Source organism: Oreochromis aureus, linkage group 3 (genome assembly GCF_013358895.1).
Source record: "Oreochromis aureus strain Israel breed Guangdong linkage group 3, ZZ_aureus, whole genome shotgun sequence".
Classification (NCBI taxonomy): domain Eukaryota; kingdom Metazoa; phylum Chordata; class Actinopteri; order Cichliformes; family Cichlidae; genus Oreochromis; species Oreochromis aureus.
This window is the reverse complement of record NC_052944.1, coordinates 106,310,205-106,335,919: the sequence shown is the minus strand read 5'-3', so window position 1 is coordinate 106,335,919 and position 25,715 is coordinate 106,310,205. Positions and strand designations below refer to the sequence as shown.

Sequence of the window (25,715 nt, the reverse complement as noted above, 5' to 3'; positions counted from 1 at the left end):
GGCAGAGTCGTCAGAGAACTTCTGTAGGTGGCAGCGTGGGGAGTTGATGGAGAAGTCTGCAGTGTAGAGGGTGAAGAGGAACGGTGCCAGCACAGTTCCCTGTGGGGCCCCCGTACTGCAGACCAGCATATCAGAGACACAGCCCTGTGACCTCACATACTGTGGGCGTCCTGTGAGGTAGTCCAGTATCCACTGGGACATGTGGTGGTCCACTCCCGATAGCTCCAGCTTGTCTCTCAGAAGTCGTGGCTGGATGGTGTTGAAAGCACTGGAGAAATCAAAGAACATGATCCTCGCAGTGCTTCCAGGCTTCTCCAGGTGAGTCAGAGCTCGGTGCAGGAGGTAGATGATGGCGTCCTCCACCCCGATGCCAGGCTGGTAAGCAAACTGCAGCGGATCCAATGAAGACCTCACCAGGGGGCGCAGATGGTTTAGAACCAACCTCTCGAGGGTCTTCATCAGATGCGATGTCAGGGCTACCGGCCTGTAGCTTCTGAGGTCCTTGGGATGGGAGGTCTTGGTACCGGTACCACACAGGAGGTCTTCCACAGCTGTGGTACTTTCCCCAGTGACAGGCTCAGGTTGAACAGATATCCTAGGATGCCACACAGTTCATGTGCGCAGCATCTCAGGAGCCTGGAGCTGACGCCATCTGGACCTGCAGCCTTCCGCACCTTGATCTTGTGAAGCTCGTTCCTCACTTGAAGTGCTGAGATAGAAAGAGTGGGTTTTGGGGGAGGGGTGTGTATGTTGGAGTCCACAGAAGCCGGGGGTGGGTGTAATGACTGGGAGCTGGGAGGTGTGAAGCTGAGAGGTGTGAAGTCCCGAGATGAAGGAGATTGCAGCAGGGGGGACGATGCTGTGGGAGGGGTGGGTGGTTGATCAAACCTATTAAAATATTTATTTAGGTCATTCACCCACCCCAAGTCTCCTGCAGCCTGGGGGGTTGGTTTTTGTCCTGAGATTGTCTTCAGGCTGTTCCAAACCCCTCTGATGTTGTCCTGTTGCAGCTGCTCTTCCATCTTCCTCCTGTAGTTTTCCTTTCCTTGCCTTATCTTCCATTTCAGCTTCTTCTGGACAACTCTCAGCTCCTTTTTGTCTCCAGATCTAAAGACTCTCTTCTTCTCCTTGAGGAGAGCCTTAATTTCAGGATTTATCCATGGCTTGTTGTTAGAAAAACACCATTTAAAACTATTTACAGAACAATCAGGTGTTCTGCATCAAATAAGAAGGCACACAAATTATTTGTGCCACTCCAAAAAAATAGTTTCTGTCCACTATAAAACATAGCAGAAGACCACAGGCCTAAACCCTGCAGGTCTGACAGCAGGAGGTGTATCAGTCCAGTTTTCCATGTGGGGAGAGTGTTTACACTGGAATCTGCCTTTGGTGGCTTTTTTGGAGCAAATGTGACATTCAACAGTATAACTGACACACAATACAAAACAATAACTACACAACACACTAACTAACTAACACGCTAAACGTCACTAATGTCTCACATATGAAAACTCGCTTTCTCTCTTTCTTTCGCTTGCCCACTTTCTCTTGCCGGTGTTGCTCCTAAAACTTCCGCCTCTTCCTAAACAACCAAATTAGTGATGTGTCGGTCGTGAACGAAACGGATCTTAGATCCAGATCTTTCAAGTGAACGACATGAGCTGGCTCCTTATTGGGAGCCGTGTTTTTTGTTTTTCTTTCTCTCACCCTCTCTCTCTCTCTCTCGCTCTCTCGCAGTTTTTTTGCTTCACTCCGAACGTGAGCCTTGTGCTTGCACTGAGCAGAGGGGGGAGGGGCGGTAGTAGCACAGGAATAGAGGGGAGGGAGAGAGAGAGAAAGAGAGCCAGGGACAACAACGTCACATTAGAAAGTTAGAGTAATCATCCACAACTATTTTCAGCTGCAAAGTTGAAATGGAGACTCTGGGTCACTGCATCTTGTTGCTGTGTCATCTTCAATTGGTCATGTGATTTTGACACGGCGGCACGTCTGTAGACGCCAGAGGGTTAAGACCAGGTTGACCACTAATAACTGTTAATTCTCTCCTACCTGTCAGCATGCAGAGTTTTTCCACCTATAACTACTCCACCAGTCAAAAGTTTTAAAACACCCCAATTTTTCCAGTTACTTACGGCAATTCAAGTCGTTCAGGTCCAATGAATACCTTGAAATGGTGCAAATGTAACTGCCAGAGGTTAAAAAAAAAGGTAAGGTTACCTAAAACTGAAAAATAGTGTACATTTCAGTGTTATGCAAAAAGGCCATTTTTAGGGAACACAAAATGGGTTAACAATTTAAAGCTGTTCTGCAGGATAGGATCAAGCCTTGAAATATATTGCTTCTCATTTTTACAGGTGTTCCAACTTTTCTGGATTACTCACAGGTCCCTCTGTCTGCATAAAAGCAGTGCTGGAACACACTGTGATACCATACCCTTGTGATCATAAGTTGAATAGTATTGTACTGCAGAAAGTCGTGTGTTACTAACAAAAATGGCAAGAAAAAGGCAATTAACAATGGGAAAGAGACAGACCATCATGACACTTAAAAATGTAGGTCTTTCCTACAGAGAAATTGCAAAGAAAGTGTTAAATATCCACACTCTACCGAGTTCTTTTGATTCCTCACTGGCATCTGATGGAAGACAACACAATGCTCAGTAGACCATTTTACAGTTTTCTTAGGCAGATGCATCCTGCATGACACTCTGCTGTGAATCTCGAAATGGCGGTGTGCGCTCAACAGTTTTATTACAGGCTGTCCCACTCAAGTCTAAACAACAGTGTTACACAAGCATTCAGTTGTCACGGTGCATAGCGTACTCATAGGCTATTGTCTGTTAGCTGCAAAGTCTTTTCTCAGCTCCGGCGGGGCTGCGACCTAGCCCTACTCCCTTCTAGTAAATTTCCACTGGCAGATAAGTGTGGATGAGAGTCTCCTACATTCTACCACTAAAGGACACGTAGACTAATACCCAGTGTTGGGATTAACGCGTTATTAAGTAACGCGTTACAGTAACTACGTTATTATTGTGGTAACGAGCACGGTAACTAGTTATTATGCCAAAACCAGGAACGCGTTACTCGTTACTGGGATTTAGATAGGCTCGTTACTCGTTACTTCGTGTGGTGGATATCGCGGAGCTTCCACAGATTCAGTAACATTAGCAAGTGGTGGAAGCCAGCAGGTGGATGAAGGAAAAGGGAGGCAAGAGGAGAGACCCGAAGCGGCCGCCGGTCCGCGTGTCAGGTGAACTGAACTTCAGGTAAGAAGTTATGACCTGCAGTCTATCTGAGTCAGATATAAACCAAGTTTAGGTGGAGTTTATTTTCGGTATGCTGACATTTTCGTACTGCGTGCTAGCTAGCATGATGGAGTTTCTATACAGCTGTGTGGGTGCTATGTTACTGATGTTGAACTTTATTTTGTTCATACGGTTAATTATTAGAGTTGCCAACCGTCCCGTAAAAAACAGAATCGTCTGGTATTCAGAGAAAATATTACGCTGTTTCATACTGAGGTGAAAAGGAACACAGTTTGTCCCGGACTTCAGCTACAATGAAAAAAGACACAAAGCTGAAGCTGCACAGCTGCCTCTTCTTCTCTCATTCTCTCCGTTTCTACTTCAGTCATGAAACTGATCAATGATCAGCTGATCGGCTTTTCTCTCTTTATTTATTTATCGCCCACTTTGCTCCAGAAAGAGGAAACCAGCGGATGTCGCGTTAAACAACAGCAGCACGTTTAAGCTTGATCAGCTGTTGTTAGAATTTATTTAATATTAATTTCTAGTATCAGCTGATGTTTGCTGGAGCCACAGCTGTAAAGCTGCTGGTCATGATATCGGTTTGGTTATCTGGTGAGAGGAAACATGCAGATGAAACCAGGAGATGTCCTTACTGAATCATCAGAGCTGAACAGGTGATGGAGAAACAGGTTTACCTTTTTAGGTGACATGAATGAGTTGAAGGGAAGTTATGAGCTGTTTCTGAGAGACAAATAACACCAGGATCCTTTTCTACGTAGCTGACAGCTGGTAACTGTGCAGGGCGGGTCTAGCAAAGTGTTGCCAGGGGGCCAGGTAGGGCATTAACAGGGAAAGGGGGGACAAGGAAATAGTTTTCTTTATTATTCTCATTTAAAATGTCTCGCTTTTAAAAAATAATTATCTGAATCTTACAACAAACAATTGATAGATTGATACATATATACCATCAGAACAGTGTACATCACTGTCACAACAGTGTTTATTTTCATTCAAAGGCTTTATGATTTTTCCTATAATGGTGGGCGGTCTCTAGTCAAAATGCCCGGGACGATTTTTTGTCCCAGTCCAGCTCTGTATGCAGCTCATCTGCAGTCTGGTGTTACCTACATCTTCCTATTCAGAAGGCAGAATTTCCAAGTTCTGAGTACAATCAAAAGCACCATGACTGCAGTTTTTGTGTTGGATGTAAAAAGCAGGCTAGAATCATGGCGGCGGTCAACGACGGTCCAGGCGTCGGATTTCTCTCGTGGAAATGTGCACATTATTTTTTCCTTTCTGTTGGTAGGTGGCACAGTGCACTTGTGGCAAGTAAGCAAGCTAGAAGACTGGCAATCTTGCTGGGTATCCAGTTACGGAAGCAACACCTTAACAAGAGAATTCTGAGTAAAACCAAAGTTACTTTCCCTAGTAACTAGTTACTCTGAAAGTAACGAGTAACTTGAAGTAACTGAGTTACTTTTTTAGAGAAGTAACTAGTAATGTAACTAAGTTACTAATTTAAAGTAACTTACCCAACACTGCTAATACCTTTATTATCAGGGCCACGTCCATTCAATACTACACTATATAATTATATGACACTTATTAATATAAACCATAGCATTGAGGCACTTCAGGTAATCTCATCTTAACAAAAGTCAAGGTGTCAGTGAGTACAGTTTCCTTCATCATCAAAGGCACTCAGAAACAAACTTTGACAGGCAGACGTCTTGCAGACGCAAAGCCACAACTGAATCGGAGGACAAGTTTCCGAGAGTTAACAACTGGTGTGGTAGGCAGCTCAAGGGACATCAGCTTCAAGCACAGCTTAATAGTGGTCATAGTAAATAAGTCTCAGTTTGAACTGTCAAGAGAAAACTTAAAGCTGCAGGTTTGACAGGATGGGTTGCAGCAAGAAAGCTAAGGCATTAGAATAAGACAAAGAGGCTTGCCTGGGCCATGAAACACTGCCATTGGAATACAGGAGACTGAAAGAAGGTATCATAAAGTGATGAATCAAAATTTGAAATCTTTCATCTATCATCGAGTCTTTCATCGAGTAGGTGAAAGGGTGTTTCCACAGTATGTAACACTACTGAACCAAAACAGCTACCACAGCATTCTGCAGCACCATGCAATATCCTCTGGTACGGATCTAGTTGGTCAGAGGTTCATTCTACAGCAAGATAATGACCTAAAATATAGTCCAACTCCAAGCTATGCCAGAACTACCTCAGGAAAATAGAACAAGATGGTGAGCTTGAAAACATGGAGTGTCCACCACAGTCTCCAGACCTAAACCCCATCGAGCTGGTTTGGGATGATCTGGACAGAAAAGTGAAAGCAAAGCAACCTACAAGGTCCACAATGTCATGGTCCTGTGTGTTTCCCAGTGTTTTCTGTTTAAGTTATATTTCCTGATTATTGGTTATTCGTGGTTTTGTTCTCTTGATGTTATTTGTTGTTCTGGTTTCTAGTTTAAGTGACTGTCTTCCTTGTGTTCCATGTGTTATATTCTTTCAGTCTGTCTGTCAGTGTCATGTCCACGTCTTTGTGAATTGTCTCTTGTTTCCTGTTTTATTTTGATAGTCCCAGTCCTAGGTGCAGTGAGTTTAGTTTTGCTTCCCCTTGTCTTGTTATGTATAATTTACCCCAGCTCTGTCTCCCGCCTGGTTCTCATTCCCTGATTGCACCTGTGTATAAACAGTGTTGGGAAGGTTACTTTTAAAATGTATTCCACTACAGATTACAGATTACATGCCCCAAAATGTATTCTGTAACGTATTCCGTTACGTTACACAATGAGACTAATGTATTCTGAATACTTTGGATTACTAATTATATTATCATGCTTTTTACAACTACATGAATGTACTACTGCTGTGCGATTTATTACTTTTACTGAAGGTTATTTGCAATAACAATACCAACGAGATTTTTAAATCTTAATATAAAATGAGTAACAGTAGGGTGGACATTAGGTAAGGCTGCACTTTTTGCAGCGATCTCGTATAGAAAACTATTCCGCACGTATATAAAACAGGACCGCGGCTCTGAACCGTAGTAAAGGCACCCCTGGCTAATACGTCGGGTTCCGTGTCGGGCTCGTAGCTGAAAACTAGTTTTACTTTGTTGTCTGGGTCAAGTTTGCTAGTGAGAGACAGAGAGAGAGCTATGCCTGTAACACTCTGCCTATTGCCTTCTTATTAAATAACTTTTTAAATAGAAACTTTAAAAAGTATTTCTTCACGTCATTATGCGTAAGATAAGGTGGAGAGTCTCCTGCAAGCCTACTTCTAAGTTATGGCAATTATGAGTTTTTATTAAAGGTACAAGCATCAGCATCAGCAACCCCCAACTGTAGCTTCCTGTCTCCTTTTATGACAGCAGACCCTCAGTGTCAATAAATTCCTTTCCCTCTAAACAATTACACACACTCTCAAGCCTACAGCTAAGCCAAACTAAAACACAGACCAATCCTTCCTTATTACTGTGATCTAAACAAATTTAACACATTACATTCTAATAATTATTTTCTTGTACTCACAATACATATGTACATACAGTGTTGGGGAGTACCTGAATACATGTACCGCCGTTACGTATTTAAAATACTAAATATGAGTAACTGTATTCCGTTACAGTTACCGTTTAAAAAGGTGGTATTTAGAATACAGTTACTTTGTTGAAATAAATGGATTACACTGCGGTACTTTCCTGTTTCATATTGTGGTGGGTCAGGACTGTTTGGGTTTGTTTGACAGCTGTGTTCTGTTATTCCAGGCGGCAGCGTTACGGTTGCCATGGTTACAGGGTGACGCGCTTTCTCTCTGCGTGTTTCCTGGGTGAGAGAGCGCCTTTTTGTTGTTGTTGTTGTGCTAAGCTAAAAGGCAGAATGCTACAGGCATAGCCCTAAAGAATGTAGTATCATGGACAGTGTAGTCCGTGCTGCAGGGAGAATGGACTGCCATACCCGTTATGTGTCTGTGAGCAAGAGGAGGGAGAAAAAGGAAGTGGAAAAGTACGAGCTGTCACCGAGCAGAAACGGGAGCTGGAAGCATGTAAATATAATAATAACCACTGCAGCCAAGAAGAGTGCCTGACGAGCCCAGTTGTAAGTAAGCTATTAAGACTCGACTGTACGCTGTGTTCATGTTTTCCTCCGAAACAATAAGTTCCGTTGGAGCAGCCTTTCAACGCCTCTCTTTGTCTCTCGCTAGCAAAGTTGACCCAGACAACAAAGTAAAGCTAGTTTTCGGCTACGAGCCCGACACAGAACCCGACGTATTAGTCAGAGGTCCCTTTACTACGGTTCGGAGCCGCGGACCTTCAGTAACAGTAATAAATCACAGCAATAGTACATTCACGTAGTTGTAAAAAGCATGATAATATATTAACTAATCCAAAGTATTTAGAATACGTTACTGTCATTGAGCAACGTAACGGAATACGTTACAAAATACATTTTGGGGCATGTAATCTGTAGTGGAATACATTTCAAAAGTAACCTTCCCAACACTGTATATATATGTATGTACAGTGGAACCCCGACTTACGAAATTAATCCGCTCCCCAGGGTCTTTCGTAAGTCGAAAATTTTCATAAGTCGAAGCAGCCATGGCGCCTTTTCAGTGAGGCGATGCTGAACTTTAGGCTATAGGCTAATTGCTAACCAGAACAACGTTCAAGGGGTTGTAACATGATTCGGAAGGCATTGTGGGCATTGTAGGCTCAGCCAATCAGAGCCAGCGGATGTCGTTACACGGGCATTTTGCCGTAACACGGGCAGAAATATTGCCGTTCAGTGCCTTCGTAACTTGAATTTTTCGTTAAATGGGGTATTCGTAAGTTGGGGTTCCACTATACACACACACACACACATATATATCTATCTATATATATATATATATATATATATGAAACCGCGTTGTTTTTACATTAGTAATACCTTTTGTGTATGATTCTATATTGTTGTTTATAATAAATTAATTAAAGCAACAAAACAACCTGAAGAACAGGTTTTGAGCCGAAAGAGCTGGTTCTCTAAAAAGAGCCGGAACTCCCATCACTAATGCATACAGTGCAGGAGAGAGAGGGTGGCTCCTGCCTCTGTTTTACAGTCCATGATTGTATAGAAGCTGATCCAGAGTCAGCTCATGTTCACATATTTATGAAGTCTTACACTGGAAAGTCTGCTGTTGATCTCAGTAAATGAACGGGGTTTCCTCATTCCCTGTACACAGACTGGCAGATGTTGATATAAGAAGATGACGTGGTGCTCTGTAGGAAAACAGAACAAGTCCACCATCAGAGCAGACTGTTTTCTCAGTTTGATATGTAGGACTGTGTCACAGTCTAATGTTTGTTTACTCCAATTTATTTTAAATCGATAGCTCTTTGTGCTGTTTCAGTTTGAGCTTGTTTTATATTTAATGTTGAAGTTATGGCACAAATAACCAGAGAGCTCTAAATGAAGAGAGGATTTGAATCTTTGTTAGGCTGTTTTAGAGGAAAGTCAAACAGGGAAACATATAAAGTCTAAAAGAAAATTAATAACCATAACTAGCGGAACATGGAACTTGGAAATGCACTGGGATGAAGGAAATAGAAGAAATACAGCAGAAGTACATGAAGAAAATTCACTGAGAAGTAGAGTTGATGCTCTGACCAGGACTGAGAGAAATCAGCACTATATGTATACACACAGAGAAGGGTAATCAGGGGAGTAGAGACAGTTGGGAAAATGAGACACAGATGTAAAAGAACAGATAATAAGATGAGGGAAGTAAAACTCACAGTAAAGAGCAAGGGATGAATAACTATCCCATAAAGCAGGAAGTGAGAAGTGAGAACTAAACATGGAAATGCAGACACACAAAAAATGGAACAAGAAACCCTTAGAGAAAAACTCTAATACAACCCAGAACTAAGAAGTAGACCAAAAACACTTAAGAAAAGTACAATTATAAAACATAAACACTAAAAACACACAAATGAAGAACCAAACAGAATATTTACATGAAAAATGTAAAAAAGAAGAAGAGAGAGAGAGAAGAGTCTGATGGTGCACAACATTGTGGGGATGAGGACTTTGAAGATCCATCTTCTAGTAGCTCATCGGTCCCCAAATCTTATACTGAGTCCTTTAACCGGTACAAGATTTGGATCTATCAAAGGAAGTGTCTGATTTTGTGGGTCTGGCCTCAGTCAGAAAATCTCCTGGCTCCAGGAAGTTCAGACCTGACGTCTCTACAATGAGTCATCTAGATGTAAAGGATGTTGTCTCTCTGACTATGTTCTCCTCTGTTTTCTCTTTAGAGTACCAGCTGGAGATGGTGGAGGTGACACAGGGGAAGGAGTTTGTTCTGCTGCCCTTTAAAATCAAAGAAGGCTTCACCCAGGATGTCAAAGTGGAGTGGAAACACAAAAACAAGATGGTCCATGAGTATCAGATTGGTAAAGACCAGTGTCACTTAAAGGGCCAAGATCAGAAACAGCGCACTGAGATGAAGAAAGACCCACTGAACACTAAAGACCTCAGTCTGACCCTGAAAGACCTCCACCTCACTGACAGTGGAGTCTACACCTGCACCATCTACAACAAGGATGGACACATGCTGCTACGGAAATCAGTGACTCTCAGTGTCAGAGGTGAGTGTTACAGCTGTTTGTCCACCGTCCAAAATAGGTATAGATTTATAAGTAACAAAACAGAATTTAGAGACTAAAACTAAGAGTTCACGTAATAAAAGTTAAACAAAAACTAAACATTTACACACAATCAAAACAAAAGTGAAAGGAGCAAACCCACTCTGGAAACTCACAGAAACTAAACTGAATTCCAAAGAAAAGGCCAACACTAAATAAAAACAATGAAAGTATCAAACTATAATAACTGTAGATGATGGAGGATCACCTTCACTGACATCTGTCTGTCTGTCTCATATTCTCCTCTCAGTTCCTGAGGTTCAGATGGTGGAAACAGTTAAAGGGGTTCAGTCTGTCCTGCTGCCATTTACAACTGATATCAAGCTTCAGGACGTCACAGTGGAGTGGAAACATGAAGACAGGAAAGTTCCACAAGGACGAGCAGAGATGAAGAAAGACCCACTGAGAACTGGAGACTTCAGTCTGACTCTGAAAGACCTCCACCTCACTGACAGTGGAGTCTACACCTGCACCGTCTACAACAAGGATGGACACATGCTGCTACAGAAAGCAGTGACTCTCAGTGTCAGAGGTGAGTGTTACAGCTGTTTGTCCACATTACAAATCCTCAATGAAAAAGATCCAATCAAACAGCCTGTGATGCATCATGGGAATGTGACATATGTAGAATCAGTGCAGGTTTGCTGTATGTGAGTTGAGCCGTACAGTGCAGGAGAGAGAGGGTGGCTCCTGCCTCTGTTTTACAGTCCATGATTGTATAGAAGCTGATCCAGAGTCAGCTCATGTTCACATATTTATGAAGTCTTACACTGGAAAGTCTGCTGTTGATCTCAGTAAATGAACGGGGTTTCCTCATTCCCTGTACACAGACTGGCAGATGATGATATAAGAAGATGACGTGGTGCTCTGTAGGAAAACAGAACAAGTCCACCATCAAAGCAGACTGTTTTCTCAGTTTGATATGTAGGACTGTGTCACAGTGCAATGCTTTTTGAGACAAATATTTTGTATTAAATGTTGAAATTGTGCCACAAATAACCAGAGAGCAGCAAATGAAGAGAGGATTTAAATATTTCCTGTTAAATGTTTTGTGTTGTTACCTTTGATTGGCTCACCTGTGGTTAAAGAGGAAAACATAGAACTGAAAATACTGCACATAGTAATTTAGTTAAAATCATAAATACATTGCAGTATTCCTGTTTCTAATGACTGACAGATGAGATCAAGCTTTCATGGTTTGTCTGACTGACCTCAAACGCAGGACTCAGGAATGAAAGTTCATTGAGTTTATTTACAGTGTTGGTGCAGTAGTGCTCTATGCAAAGTCTTTTTGAAGTGCTCAGTTCAAAATTCCAATATGTACAAATACACACCCATCCATCCATTCGCTTCCACTTATCCTTTTCAGTGGGGCTTGAGCCTATCCCAGCTGTCATAGGGCGAGAGGCAGGGTACAACCTGGACAGGTCGCCAGTCTGTCACAGGGCTAACACACAGAGACACAACCATTCACACCTATGGGCAATTTAGATTAGTCAATTAACCGATCCTCCTTCTTTGGACTGTGGGAGGTAGTCCACACAAACACATGGAGAACATGCAAAGTCCACACGGAACGACCCCGGCCTGATGGTGGAATTGAACTCAGGACTAGAGCAGGGCGATATGGCCAAAAATATTTATCACGATATATATTTGAAAATTTGCTATAACGATATAACTGACGATATAATTGATGCAAGACAAAATACAACTCCACAACTTTACTAGCGCAAAAAAACCCCATCCATTTATTTTCACTTAAACAAGAAGCTGTTTTTATAGGCATTAAAGCTATATAAACATTTAACAGTGAAATGCAAATTCCTTGCTGAAAGTTTAACCAAAAGGCATTTCCAGTAGAAATGGGCTGACATATCCTGAGCATAACCATGTATAATATCCACTGAAGTTAAAAAGAGGTGCTTTGCAACATTAAACTGCAGTGTGCCAAATAAAAAAGCCAAATATGTATTTTTCGGACCATAAGGTGCACGGGATTATAAGGCACATTAAGTGAAACAAAGCAGTCAGATAAATCAAACTTTATTCAACTCATTCTTCTTGCTTCCTCCACTTCTGTACCATTGATTCATTAATGCTGTATTCTATCACAGCTGCTCTATTCCCATGTTGTTGCAGTATATTAATGACTAACCTCGTATTGTGGGTGGATTATCTCAGTTGTTCTCCTGACTGAAGTTTGGTCCGTTTACAGCATCCTGCCATGCGATTTCATTTGTCTCTAACCATCAGGAACCTTCACGTTAACTTTTATCGAGTGGAAAAGTGTTAGCATTGATCCTCCAGCTTCACTGTTTATGTTATGCTAACATAGCTGTGTCGCTAGCGATCACGTAGCACATCATTATATACCAGCTAGCCCAACTTCAGTAACCCTACAAACATCACTGCTGTTTAGTTTCCTGTCTTCATTTATGTTGGAAGTGATAGCAGAGCAGTACGTTTGAATTTTTTCAGAAATCTCTCAGTAGTAACATGCTATATCATGTTTAGGTAACTAGCGAAACTAGCGAGCTAACTTCCGCTAGCTTCCTGCTAACTTCTAACTCCGTTAAATGTAATAAATTCTGTTTTCATGGATGCCTGGATGTTAAACACCTGGTAAAGCAGCAATGCTGATCATTTTATTAAAGATGAAAGAATTTAGACAGTTTTTAACTCTCAGTGATGCTGCAGTGTTGGTTTGACTTTGGGACCTGAAGTGGACGGAGTTTAGGATCCAGATTACTCCCAGATTTACGAGCACCTCATTCCGACAAATACGGCAATAACGACGGCCCGCTTGCATGTTTTACAAAAAAATGTGCTTTGTTGTGTATCTGAGGGACAAACCCAAACCAGTTCCACATCACTGAAGTTCCACCATTTTTACAAACCAATTCTGGTTCATACGTTTCACTCAACAATCGGCCATGTGCGTATGAAAACAAAGGCACTGCGCATGTGCATTTTACCCATATTCTATCGCGATATTTCATTTTCTTATCGTTGCCTAACATTTTACCGGTATTACCGGGAACGGTATAATATGGCCCAGCCCTACTCAGGACCTTCTTGCACATTGTTGGCATATTTCACAATCAGTCTCAGCAGTTCCTCTTTCTATCTCAGCATGCATAAAATTAAAGGCAAAGTTTAAACATTACCCAATTTTCATTTTTTCATCCCTTATATTTCATTTCACTAGCTGGGCCCACGTCCTCATTTTAGGTTTGACAGCGTTTTAGTAGGTAAAAGTGAATGCTTTGACATGAATTGAGCTGCGGTTTGGGGAAGGCCTCAAAGGGGACTGGCGATGGCTCCTGGGCCTGGCAGATCCCCATGTACTAAACAGAAGCGAAGAAGGTGAAGAATGGAGAAGAAGGATGGAGGGAGGGTGGGGCACGTAAACGAGAATGATCAGCTTGCAGAACTGGGGAAACCTATATAGATGGCAGCCGGAAGGAGCGTGTTTGGAGGCGTGGTCCCGCTCCTGAAATTCCATACATAATAGATTTAGAATAGATTTATGCATGACTAACTATTACAGGGCTCGCAAAATTTCAAAATCTCTGGTAGCCCTTCGGGCAGGCACTCTTCAGTTTTTGGTAGCCCAAAATAAATTTAAGTAGCCCGAATAAAAAAGAGAGCAATTTTTTAATGTTTTGTTTCCTTTACAATATTATACATTAAAGTATAATATTGTAATGGAAACAAAAATTAATCAGAAAATTGTTAAAATACAAATCACAACAACTGTATAAAAATTACAATCATCAAGTCAAATACTTGTTTCTAATTGAACAGAAATTTCTATGAACTTGTAAGAACTGTGTAGAACATGAATCAGTCTGTGTCAGATCCTGAATCTGAAATTTACACTGAAGTCAAGGGTAAGAGGTAAGGGGAACCAAGATCTAGGCCATTTGCTTTTTGAAGTTTGCAAAGACTGCTAAATTTTGACAATGGTAGTTCACTCTTTGCAACATAGTATGCATTTGAAAGATTTTTCAGGACTTCTTCTTGTGCTTGGTTTATTTTTAGTATGTTTTTTTGCAATTGCTGTTTGTTCTGGGAAAGATATTGCAGACTGAGCAATAATGCATTTCTTGCATTTCTCATGGGTTCTGATGGGGTCTTTCTTAAAATTACTGGTCCCAGTAACAAAGGCGCTTGGCGACTCAGATATCGAGGGAAACTCACAACACACCTGGCAGAACATTATGTTATTTAGCTCGTCATATTCCAGCCACAGAAATTCTTTTGTCCATGAAACCAAAAACGCTGAGCTTTCTTTTTGCCTCAGTCTGATTTGTCATAACTTTTCCATTTTGTGGTAGGCTTTTCATTGGCTGCCCCTTCTTCACCCTGACCTGTCTTATTTGGCTCAGCAGAACTAAAATTCCAGCGTAAATCCTGCTGCTTTTACACACGTACTTACATAACGGTCAGCGATTCTCTGCGCAATCAACCTCTCACATGTTTAAGCTTGCTGCAGGAGATTTCACTTGTCACGTTTGAATAGTAAGCTAATGAGTGATAAGACGATGTCAGAGGAATTGGTGCGCAATTAATCGTCACTCACCAATCAGTCCTGCCGCTCTCTACACACCGTTCGCGCGATCGCAAAGTGAAAGTGAAAGCAAAAAACAAGCACAAATTCAAACGCGATTTCAATATGTCACATATTGACAGAGGCTCATCGATGCCAATGACATAATTACTCAGCTACATTTGCGAAAGAAAATGCAAAAGCATTGACACATATTTTTCCTTCCTATGATAGCCCGACGGGCAGGGCTGAGATAGATTTTGGTAGCCAGACTGGAAAAATCGCTAGCCCCGGGACGTCGGGCTAGCGATTTTGCGAGCCCTGTATTAGCAAAATATTCTATTATAGCACTCTGTATGTCTGTAGCTATAAAAGGCTGGATGTTCAGTCTGATCTACTCTTTTGAATAGATGAGCCAGAGGATCTCAGTCCCCTTGATCTTCAACCAAACTGAGTCTGTCATACTGACGTCTCATTGCTTCTGTCTGTACAGCTCATGTTCTGCTTTGTTCTCCTCACAGACTACCAGTCAGTAGTGGTGGAGGTGACACAAGGTCAGAAGTCTGTCCTGATGCCGTTTAAAATTACAGGTGAGCTTCCTCAGGTGATCAAAGTGGAGTGGAAACTCACTCACCCTGAAGAAAAGATGGTTCACTGTAACGACAGCAGTCAGAAACAGGATCAGGTTTATGTAGGCCGCACTGAGATGCCTCACTATGACCTGAAAAGTAAAGACTTCAGTCTGACCCTGAAAGACCTCCACCTAACTGACAGTGGAGTCTACACCTGCACCGTCTACAACAAGGATGGACACATGCTGCTACAGAAATCAGTGACTCTCAGTGTCAGAGGTGAGAGTAACATCTGTTTGTCCTCATTGAAAAAATAAAAAGACTAAAACTAAGAGTGAAAGTAATAAAAGCTAAACTAAAACTAAACATTTACACACAATCAAAACAAAAGTGAAAGGAGCAAACCCACTCTGGAAACTCACAGAAACTAAACTGAATTCAAAAGAAAAGGCCAACACTAAATAAAAACAATGAAAGTATCAAACTATAATAACTGTAGATGATGGAGGATCACCTTCACTGACATCTGTCTGTCTGTCTCATATTCTCCTTTCAGTTCCTGAGGTTCAGATGGTGGAAACAGTTAAAGGGGTTCAGTCTGTCCTGCTGCCATTTACAACTGATATCAAGCTTCAGGACGTCACAGTGGAGTGGAAACATGAAGACAAGAAAGTCCACGTTTATCAGGGAGACCAAAACCAGTCTTACATACAAGGTCGCACAGAAGTGAAGAACGAGCAAATAAAAAATGGAGACCTCAGTCTGACCCTGAAAGACCTCCACCTCACTGACAGTGGAGTCTACACCTGCACCGTCTACAACAAGCAAGGACACATCTGGCTACGGAAATCAGTGACTCTCAGTGTCAGAGGCGAGTGTAACAGCTGTTTGTCCACATTATAAAATGTGTATAGAGTTATAATGATAATAATAATAATAATAATGATAATGATACATTTTATTTGAGGTCACCTTACAAAAGAACAAAGTTAATAAAAGGAGCAATAGTTATAAAATACATACAATAAGTTAAAATTGCAAAACAGAACTTGACAACAGATAAAATCAGCACTAAAGCGAATAAGCCAGTTTGAACAGATGTGTTTTGAGCTGTGACTTAAATGCGGGAAGAGAGTCTATTTTTCTTATGACTGGAGGAAGAGAGTTCCAGAGCCGAGGAGCAGAGTGACCGAAGGTTCTGTTCCCCATAGTGATGAGACGTGCAGACAGAGCAGTAAGATGAATAGCAGATGAGGATCTGAGAGGGCTGGAGACAGTGGTGATATGAAGCAGGTCACACAAATAGGAAGGAGCAGATTTATGGATACACTTGTACGTGAGAAGTAAGATTTTAAACTTTATCCTGGCTTATATGGGCAACCAGTGAAGCTGCTGAAGAACTGGTGTAATTAGGGATGGGTATTGATAATATTTTCACGATTCTGATTCCATTTTCAATTCTGTTTAACGATTCGATTCTCTTATCGATTCTTTTTTAAAAAAAAAGGAGAACACTAAGGTCGATTAGCTTAGAACTTTGTTTTATATCTTCTCTTTGAACAAGATAGATATTTAGGAGTAACATGGCCTTACAAACCCAACAGTGAGATCTTAAGAGATCCACAGCCTACGGCTCTTCAATGTGGTGTCACAGGGTCCCCAGGAAAAAAAATGTAAATGTAAAATAATAAAATAAATATTCTTCTGTAGCAATAACAAAGTATAACATAAATTATTCTGTAGCAATTACACAAGAATATCCAGTAATGTCACTGCCTACAATTAAACACATTCACTTACAGAACATCGAGGGCATCTGCTGTGGCAGCCTTTGACCACAAACTTAGTCACTGCTCGGTGACATTCATCTATCCTGGCCTGAAAGGAGACGCTACCGGTACACTGCAGCGAGAAAAGCCAGCAGCTGAGCCAGCCAGACTCTGTCTGTCTGTCTCATCACGGTCACCTAAATGCACAGTAATGGCAGGTTTTGTAATAAGGCAGATCGCGCTAACATAATATGCACTGTTAGTTGATTATTTACCTGCCGCATTAACGGGAGAGGACGTGCAAACGTTACCGCTGCTGCTGGGTTGAGATTCACGAGTCCGGAGTGGAATTAAAAACACGACATTCATTTAAGGTCATCGCGTGTTTTGTGAGCAAATGCTTTTGCATATTCGTAGTGTTCCTCCTTTAAATGAAATATCTACTTTGCAAGTATTGCAAGTTGCCCTGTTGTCATCCGTTCTCGTAAAGTATGACCAAACGTTTTAGCGTTTGAGCCGCCATGTTTCCTGCCAGGTAAATGACCCTCTGCAACGTGGTGACGTCATTCGGGGCGACTGGAATCGATAAGGGAATCGTTTGCAAAAATGCCAAACAATCCCAAGGAATTGAAACAGTGGGAACTGGTTCTCAACAAGAACCGGGTTTCGATACCCATCCCTAGGTGTAATATTAACTCTTGACGGAGTATGAGTTATGACCCGAACTGCAGAATTTTGAAGAAGTTGGAGTTTATGAAGGGACCTTTTAGAGAAGACCAAATAAGAGGGAATTGCAGTAATCAATACGGGATGTAATAAGTGTTGGGTCTAAACTCAGACCTCGCTGTATCCAGGACTTATTCCCATGAAAGAAAAACAAGGCAACAGTGTTCGATTGATTACTTGCGCAAGGGAGGCCTTTGGTCAAGAACCAGCTCTTGGAGCTCACGCTCCTAACCTGTCTCCAGCCCAAAGTCCTTCAAAGAGCAGCTTCCCTCGCAGCTATTTATTGACAAACTGTTACAGTTCACACAATAGTTTACAACACGTACCTCCCCTCTTAACCCCCCTTGGTTACAAAGACGAGGCACTGTATGTATATATGTGTGTGTGTGTGTGTGTGTGTGTGTGTGTGTGAGAGAGAGAGAGACCTCCTGCTGGGCAGGAAGCTTACATCAAACAGACCTTCCAGATAGGATGTGTCTGTAATCAGACCTACAGCCCCTCACCCAAAAACTCAAGAATCTGGGGAGGGGGACTGTGGAACTGCTTTCATCCCACAGTTAAACAATGTAGAAATGGATGGTAAGCATAAAAATGACAAACATTAACAATTCACTCTAACAATAAGACTATGGACAAGGATGGCAGCAGCATGGGGAGTAAGGAAGGGATGGAGTCGGTTAATATTACGTAAGTAAGTAAGTAAGTAAGAAGTAAGCAGACCGGGTTATGTAAGTAATTTGAGAATGAAATGAAAGAGTAACAAAAATAAAAAGACTAAAACTAAGATTGAAAGTCATGAAAGCTAAATTAAAACTTAAAACTGAAGTGAAAGGAACAAACCCACTCTGGAAACTCAGTGAAACTAAAATGAATTCAAATGTAAAAATCCACACTAAATAAAACTCTGACAATATAAAACTAAAATAACTGTAGAAGAAAGAGGAAAGAGGATCACCACCACTGACATCTGTCTGTCTGTCTCATATTCTCCTCTCAGTTCCTGAGGTTCAGATGGTGGAAACAGTTAAAGGGGTTCAGTCTGTCCTGCTGCCATTTACAACTGATATCAAGCTTCAGGACGTCACAGTGGAGTGGAAACATGAAGACAAGAAAGTTCCACAAGGACGAGCAGAGATGAAGAAAGACCCACTGAGAACTGGAGACTTCAGTCTGACCCTGAAAGACCTCCACCTCACTGACAGTGGAGTCTACACCTGCACCATCTACAACAAGGATGGACACATGCTGCTACAGAAATCAGTGACTCTCAGTGTCAGAGGTGAGAGTAACATCTGTTTATCCACATTACAAATCCTCAGTGAAAAAGATCCAATCAAACAGCCTGTGATGCATCATGGGAATGTGACATATGTAGAATCAGTGCAGGTTTGCTGTATGTGAGTTGAGCCGTACAGTGCAGGAGAGAGAGGGTGGCTCCTGCCTCTGTTTTACAGTCCATGATTGTATAGAAGCTGTTCCAGAGTCAGCTCATGTTCACATATTTATGAAGTCTTACACTGGAAAGTCTGCTGTTGATCTCAGTAAATGAACGGGGTTTCCTCATTCCCTGTACACAGACTGGCAGATGTTGATATAAGAAGATGACGTGGTGCTCTGTAGGAAAACAGAACAAGTCCACCATCAGAGCAGACTGTTTTCTCAGTTTGATATGTAGGACTGTGTCACAGTCTAATGTTTGTTTATACAAATATATTTCATATTAAATTAACAGAATTTTGTGTTCTTTAAGTTTAAGCTTTCAGTTTGAGCTTGTTTTATATTTATATACTTTCATATACTACTATACCTACCTATACCCAGAGGTGGGAAGTAACAAAGTACAAATACTTCTTTACTGTACTTAAGTACAATTTTCAGGTACTTTAGTTGAATATTTTTTTTTCTGACTACTTTTTACTTTTACTCCCAACATTTATAAAAAAAATTATCTGTAGTTTCTACTTGTATTTTCAAAACATCCTCGTTACTTTTGCTTTAATGCTTTTGGGTCGACTTATTATTTCACATCACTTCAAGCCTCCAAACATCAAATCGATCTGAGCCTAAATAGAAACACATGAAGGGAAATGCTGTTCATTTATTAATCACCAGGAGATTTTGCATAAAAAGAAGATATTAAATCAAGGGTTATAAGTAGGCAGGTGTTTTGTTTTTTTGGTTTATGCGACAGTAACTGAACTCACAGTGTGTTGCAGCTAAAGGTTCAACTGCTCATTTCACACACAGAGAGAAAAGAAAGAGAGCTAAGAAATACAGGACAGGAGAGGAAGAAGGGAGCTCAGATTTAAAGGGAAGGACTGCTCATTTGAAGCTCACATGTTAGTTTGCTGTACTGTGATGGATTAAAAAGTCCCTCCACCTACTGAATGATGTACCAAACAAGCCTAAATCATTGTGCAGTCAGCTGTGTCTAATTCTAACAGGATGAAGATGAGATTCAGTGAGATTCTGATATACTTTTAGTTTAGTCGATTATAGGCAGAAAAGGTCATGAAAGAGTCAACATTACATAAAAACAACATCTGGAACAGTACAGGATGAATCAGAGTTTGGTTTAAATTTCAGACTCCAACAACATAAATATTCTGTTTTTTTCTACTGTGTGAAAAACCTCTGTCATCATTACAGGTTAGAGCCAAAGAACTGGACCTCAGGTTCAAAGGTCGCTGAGTAAGAACAGTTTATGTTTGGTGGATGGATCTAACCAGTCAGTATTAAAGTCTCCTCTGGTCCATCTGTCAGCTCTGTACAGTAAAATATTTGGTCGTGTGATTTTAAGGGTTTAATTTCAGTGTTCAGAGAGTTTCAGAGTGTAGTGATTTCTGTTTGGAGGTCAAACTGTGTTCTGAGTGAAGCAGTTGGACATTTATGAAACATCCTAATGAGATGCTGAACCACCTCAGCCGTCCCCTTACAGCCTCTCTGAGCTGCTGAAACCTTCTCTGCTCATTAAATGAGAGAGAATTAAAATGTGAAACATATGGATGAAGCTTCAGAGTCACTTTGATCTTTCTCACATTTTAAACTGTAAATGTGCCCAGAACGAGCTGGAGGTCATCTCTCAATGAAGCCAACAAAACCACATCATCTGCAACAAGACACGAGATCCTGACACCACCAAACCCAACACCCTCCACCCCTCACTGCACCTACAAACTCTATCCATAAAAGTGATGAACACAGTCAGTCACAAAGTCAAACAGCAACCAGAAAGAAGTCTGACTGATTACCAGCAGAAAGCTGCACAGCTGTTTGTGCAGCCTCTCACATCAACACACAAGCAGTTCAGCTCCAAGTCAGAGAAACACTGAAAACAGGAGCTGCTGGTTACACAGCAGAGGACATGATGGAGGATCAACCTCACTGATGTCTGTCTGTGTTCATGTTCTGCTGTCAGTTCTGCAGGTGGAGATGGTGGAGGTGACCCAGGGGGAAAAGTCTGTCCTTCTGCCCTTCAGAATCAAAGACAACCTGCCTGTGGATGTAACTCTGCTGTGGAGACATGAGAATGTGACGGTCCACACGTATCAGAGAGGCCAGAGTCAGCCTGACATACAAGGGCGCACTGAGATGAAGAAAGACCCACTGACAACTAAAGACCTCAGTCTGACCCTGAAAGACCTCCACCTCACTGACAGTGGAGTCTACACCTGCACCGTCTACAACAAGGATGGACACATGCTGCTACAGAAAGTAGTGACTCTCAGTGTCAGAGGTGAGAGTTACAGCTGTTTGCAGAAAGTGTTTAGTGTGTCCACTGACACTGAATTCTCACAGAAAAGCAGTTCAGCTCAAAGTTAAATATTTTATCCAATTAGATAATGTTATGTTAATGAATACGATCCAATCAAACAGCCTGTGATGCATCATGGGAATGTGACATATGTAGAATCATTGAAGGTTTGCTGTAAGAGCTGTTTGTCCAGAATAACTGATTACAAACAGCAGTGAAGAGCTGCTCGTTACACGACAGAGAAGATGATGGAGGATCACACTCACTGACGTGTGTCTGATGATCGCTGCTTTTCCAACACAACTGAAGCTGGCAGCTCTGATCACTGTCACTGATTGGTTTCCAGTATTTTACAAACATGTTCAGAGTCATGTGATGTGTTCAAGTGTCTGATGTGGAAATAATTACATCAGGACTCTGAGCTGAGACTCTGTGTGTCTGCTCCACAGGAGACAATAAAACTACCACAACTCAGGCTGCCGAAAATCAACATACAAAGAAATCCACAGGTCAGTGATAGAGCTTCTTCCTCTGAGTCATGTACTCGTCCTCTCTCCTTCCTATTAAAAATATCTCTTCCTCTGTCCTTCCTCTTGTTCTCTTCCTCTCTCCTTCCTCTGAGTAATGTACTTGTAACATGGACCCAACACACAGACAATGTGCTCACAGTTCAGCTTCCCAACGTTTTTATGCACAGCTACAGTCTCTGCTCAGAGCTGGCACTCCTCTTGCTTCACTATAAAAAGAAGAGACTGTGAGAAGTCTAAATGCCACCACCTGTGGCCTTACCTGCCTCCCCGGCACCACCCACCGAATAGCCAGACACTCCTTTTCTACAGTGTTATACCTTCTCTCACGCTACATATGTGAGAGAAAGGCTAATATAGAGCACTGGCTGGTGGACCCTCTTTTACCTGCTGGGACAAAATGGCCCCCAGCCCTCGAAATGTCAGTCTGCAGGACAAATAGGAGTGAAAAGTTAGGAGTGGGGAGCAGTGGTTCCCCACAGAGAGCTTTCTTCACCTGCAAAAATGATGCCTTGAATGGCATGACCCACTCTCCACTCTCCACACAGTACACACATCCCCATGTAATGCCCCAACAGACTACTAAACCCCGGCCAATTCCTGCCCCAAAATTGGGGGATGCAAAAGTCGCAGGCTAACCGCGGCCTTAATTCTATGCATTTTGTTCCTTCCCTTCTCCTTTGTCCTTCCTCTGAGTCATGTATTCTTCCTCTCTTCTTCCTCTTGTCTTCCTCTTGTCTTCTTCCTCCCTCCTTCCTCTGAATCATGTCCTCTTCCTCCCTCGTTCTCTCTGTTCATCTTGTTCTTCACCTGTTGTTAAAGTTGGTGTGAAATGTTCAGTGTGGAGGTGACTGACATGATGTGAATATTACAGTGACATTACAAATCCAAACCTTCCTTAAAGGATGATGGAAATAAAACCAGACCTGATTTAAATGTGTCAGATCTTTAAGGTGGCCTCCTTGTGCACCTCTGGACCTCCTCCAGTACTGCTGGACTGATTTACTGTTTCTTATAGATTTTTTCTGACTGAAACTGGGAAAAAGTATTTAAAAATGCCATCTCGTCAGGTTGTCTGGCAAAAGTCATGTTTTTAGTGTAATAAAGTTTACAATTTCCCTTTTTAGACTGAAATCTGCTGTTCTATATTTGAGTCAGAAAACCATATCCAATAATGATTTCTTACATTAATTCAAGTATTTCTAAGATAGAGACTCAAGAGACATAAAAATAGAAAGTGTAAGGATGATCAGATGAGCAATGATCATGTCCCAACAGGTTTATTTTGTTCATAGCGGAAGTTGAGGAATCTCAGAACAATGATACATAGTTAATTGTAATAAAATATGTGTCCTTTATTTTATCGTTGTTGTACTTTTTTTAATGTAAACTCCTCATGTTTTGCAAAAAACACTGTACATGATGGAGAGAAATGGACATAACTTTTGGATTCAGCACCCTAAAAAAACATTAAATTTGCCAAAAATCTCCCATGCAGCTGATTTTTCACTTCTCTTTGTGAAACTGGACCATGTGATGTTACATGTGTGTCAATATGAGACCAGACTGGATCCATCTGATGCTTAGTCTGACTCTCCTCTGTCTGCTCCTACAGGACGTCTGACGAGTTCCACAGAAAGGAAAAAATAAAAACCCCAATTCCTCTGGTGGTAAAACATGATGAAGAGGAGCTGGTGGATGAAGAGCAGATGACGAGCAGATGAAGAGCAGACCCTCTGCTTTTTGTGGTTCATACAGTTTAAAGAAGCTTTGATCTTCCTCTGTCAACAGCTGTTACATAATTTATTAGGGATCAGAATCAGAAAAGGGTTTTATTGCCAAACGTTGAGCAGATTTACAACATTAGGAAATTTCTTCGGTACTTAGTGCGAAACATACTGGAAGACAACACTTTAATCAAAAGTTAGTGTCCAAGGTGTCTCTATTGTTGGGGCTGGTGGAGGTCTGAAGGCTGCTTGATGGCTCATAAAAACGGCAGTAAAAATCATTGACGGTGTTGGCCAAGAAGAAGTTGTCAGTGGAGAGGGGGTTTCAGACTTGTAGTCAGTCTTTAGTTTTTTGACATTTAAGTTTTTTATTGATTTTGCAACATATACTTAAACCTGTATAAGAGGGAGAGAAAAACAAAACAAAACAAAACAAAAACAAGCAAACAAACAAACAAAAAAAGAAATGCCCACAAAAAACAACAACAAAAAAACCCTGCTGGTGTGCACCCCTGCCCTTACAAGTCTAAAGGAAAGAAAAGAGTAAATAACAAAGGATTCCAACAGAAGAAACGCAGAAGTAGGCAAATAAAATTGACGGTTAAGTAAGATTTGGACCGATGGTCACAGTTAAGTCCTTCAAATTAAGATAATATGGTCATGATTTCCTTTTTGCTTCAAATAGCTCCAAAAGTAGTCCCAATGTTCATCTTTGACTTCTGTATCATTTTTAAGTTTACTCAGCATGGACTCATAGGAAGCAGTCTCTGCCATTGCTCTGATCCAGTCTTTTAGCTCAGGACGTGCTGTAGTCTTCCAGTGCCTAAGGATAATCCTCGATGCAGTTACCAGTCCAACCATAACAACCGTAAAAATATTATTATGAATTCTTGGAATATGAGAACGGTCTCTTAACAAGCACAATTCAGGAGTTAAGGGCACTTCTAATCCTGACCAACCTTTTAAGAGTGTGACGACTTCCTTCCAAAAAGGAGCTATAAGGGAACATTCCCAAAAACAATGTAGGAAAGTCCCTGCCTCAATTTTACATTTCCAACAGAGATAGTCAGGCATAAGCTTCATACGATGTAATCTTGTTGGAGTATGATAATATCTATACAGAATTTTATATTGTATGCATTTGCTCCTCGCCTCCTTAACATAAATCCCATTTTCCGCCAAAATGCCCATCCATTTTTCGTTTGAAATTGGTGCATTTAAATCTTTCTGCCACAAAGTTTTAATATTCGAACATTCCCCACTTCTATTATCGTTTACCAACCTATAAAAACATGATGCTGTGTGGTGCTCCTGAGGCATATTTATAAAATTTAGAACAAGATTTTCATGTCCCCTTCTGAACTTCGACGTCACACAATGTCTAATTTGCAAATATCTCCAGAAATTTTCCTTCCCTTCCAATTTATATGTTTGAACAAGGTCTCTATAGGACATAATTTCCCCATCCTTAAATAAGTTGCTAATAACATTTATGCCATGAGACTGCCACAATTTCCAAAACACAATATTTTTCCCTATAGAAATAGCTGGATTGTTCCAAAGAGATGAGTAAAACTGCACATGAGGTGATATTTCAAGAGTTCTATGTATATTGAGCCAAACCTGGCTAGAATGAAACAAAATTGGGTTCGTTGAAGTGCAGCTTTGAGACAACATACCTTTTGGATCAAAAGGAGTATAAATCTCAGACTCTATACTTAGCCATTCCTGTCCGGCTGCATTTTTTCCCCAGTAATTAACCAATTTTGCCATCTTGAATGAGACTGAATATAATCTTGGATCAGGTAAACTTAAACCACCCTTCTCTCTAGGAGCATATAATTTACTTCGCTTGATTCTTGCCCTTTTCCCATCCGGACGGTATCGCAATTGGTAACATCATTACTACATAGTTAAATTGGGGAGCTATGATCATTTTTACAATATTTATTTTGCCCCACAATGAGATTTTTAATTTGCCCCATTTTTCTATATTTGTTTTTATTTTTAGAAGGACTGGGTCAAAATTAAGTTGGGGTAGGTCCTCCATATCTTGGCTTAGCCTAATCCCAAGATACTTCATCCCTCTAGGTACCCATTTAAAATTAAATTTTTCTACCATGTATGGAT

The 25,715-nt window shown here is 41.2% G+C and overlaps 1 protein-coding gene and 1 long non-coding RNA gene across 3 annotated transcripts in view; both read left to right on the top strand.

Moving 5' to 3' along the window:
• The window catches only part of LOC120438600 (muscle M-line assembly protein unc-89-like), a 51,038-nt gene extending 27,432 nt beyond the window's left edge, over window positions 1-23,606 (top strand). Inside the window, exons 4-11 of one of the 2 annotated variants that reach the window (XM_039608995.1) lie at window positions 9,566-9,898; window positions 10,206-10,487; window positions 15,032-15,361; window positions 15,639-15,740; window positions 18,677-18,856; window positions 20,996-21,313; window positions 21,781-21,840; window positions 23,474-23,606. In XM_039608995.1, coding sequence (XP_039464929.1) covers window positions 9,566-9,898; window positions 10,206-10,487; window positions 15,032-15,361; window positions 15,639-15,740; window positions 18,677-18,856; window positions 20,996-21,313; window positions 21,781-21,840; window positions 23,474-23,508 — 1,640 coding nt within the window. In that variant the 3' untranslated portion in view covers window positions 23,509-23,606. Of the gene's footprint in view, window positions 1-9,565; window positions 9,899-10,205; window positions 10,488-15,031; window positions 15,362-15,638; window positions 15,954-18,574; window positions 18,857-20,995; window positions 21,314-21,780; window positions 21,841-23,473 lie in introns of both variants that reach the window. The other variant, XM_039608994.1, reaches the window with a different exon arrangement.
• LOC120438701 lies at window positions 2,470-4,940 on the top strand. Its single transcript, XR_005612058.1, has 3 exons — window positions 2,470-2,587; window positions 4,060-4,063; window positions 4,911-4,940. It is a non-coding gene; the product is annotated as an uncharacterized LOC120438701 (long non-coding RNA).
• Window positions 23,607-25,715: the final 2,109 nt, after the last annotated feature.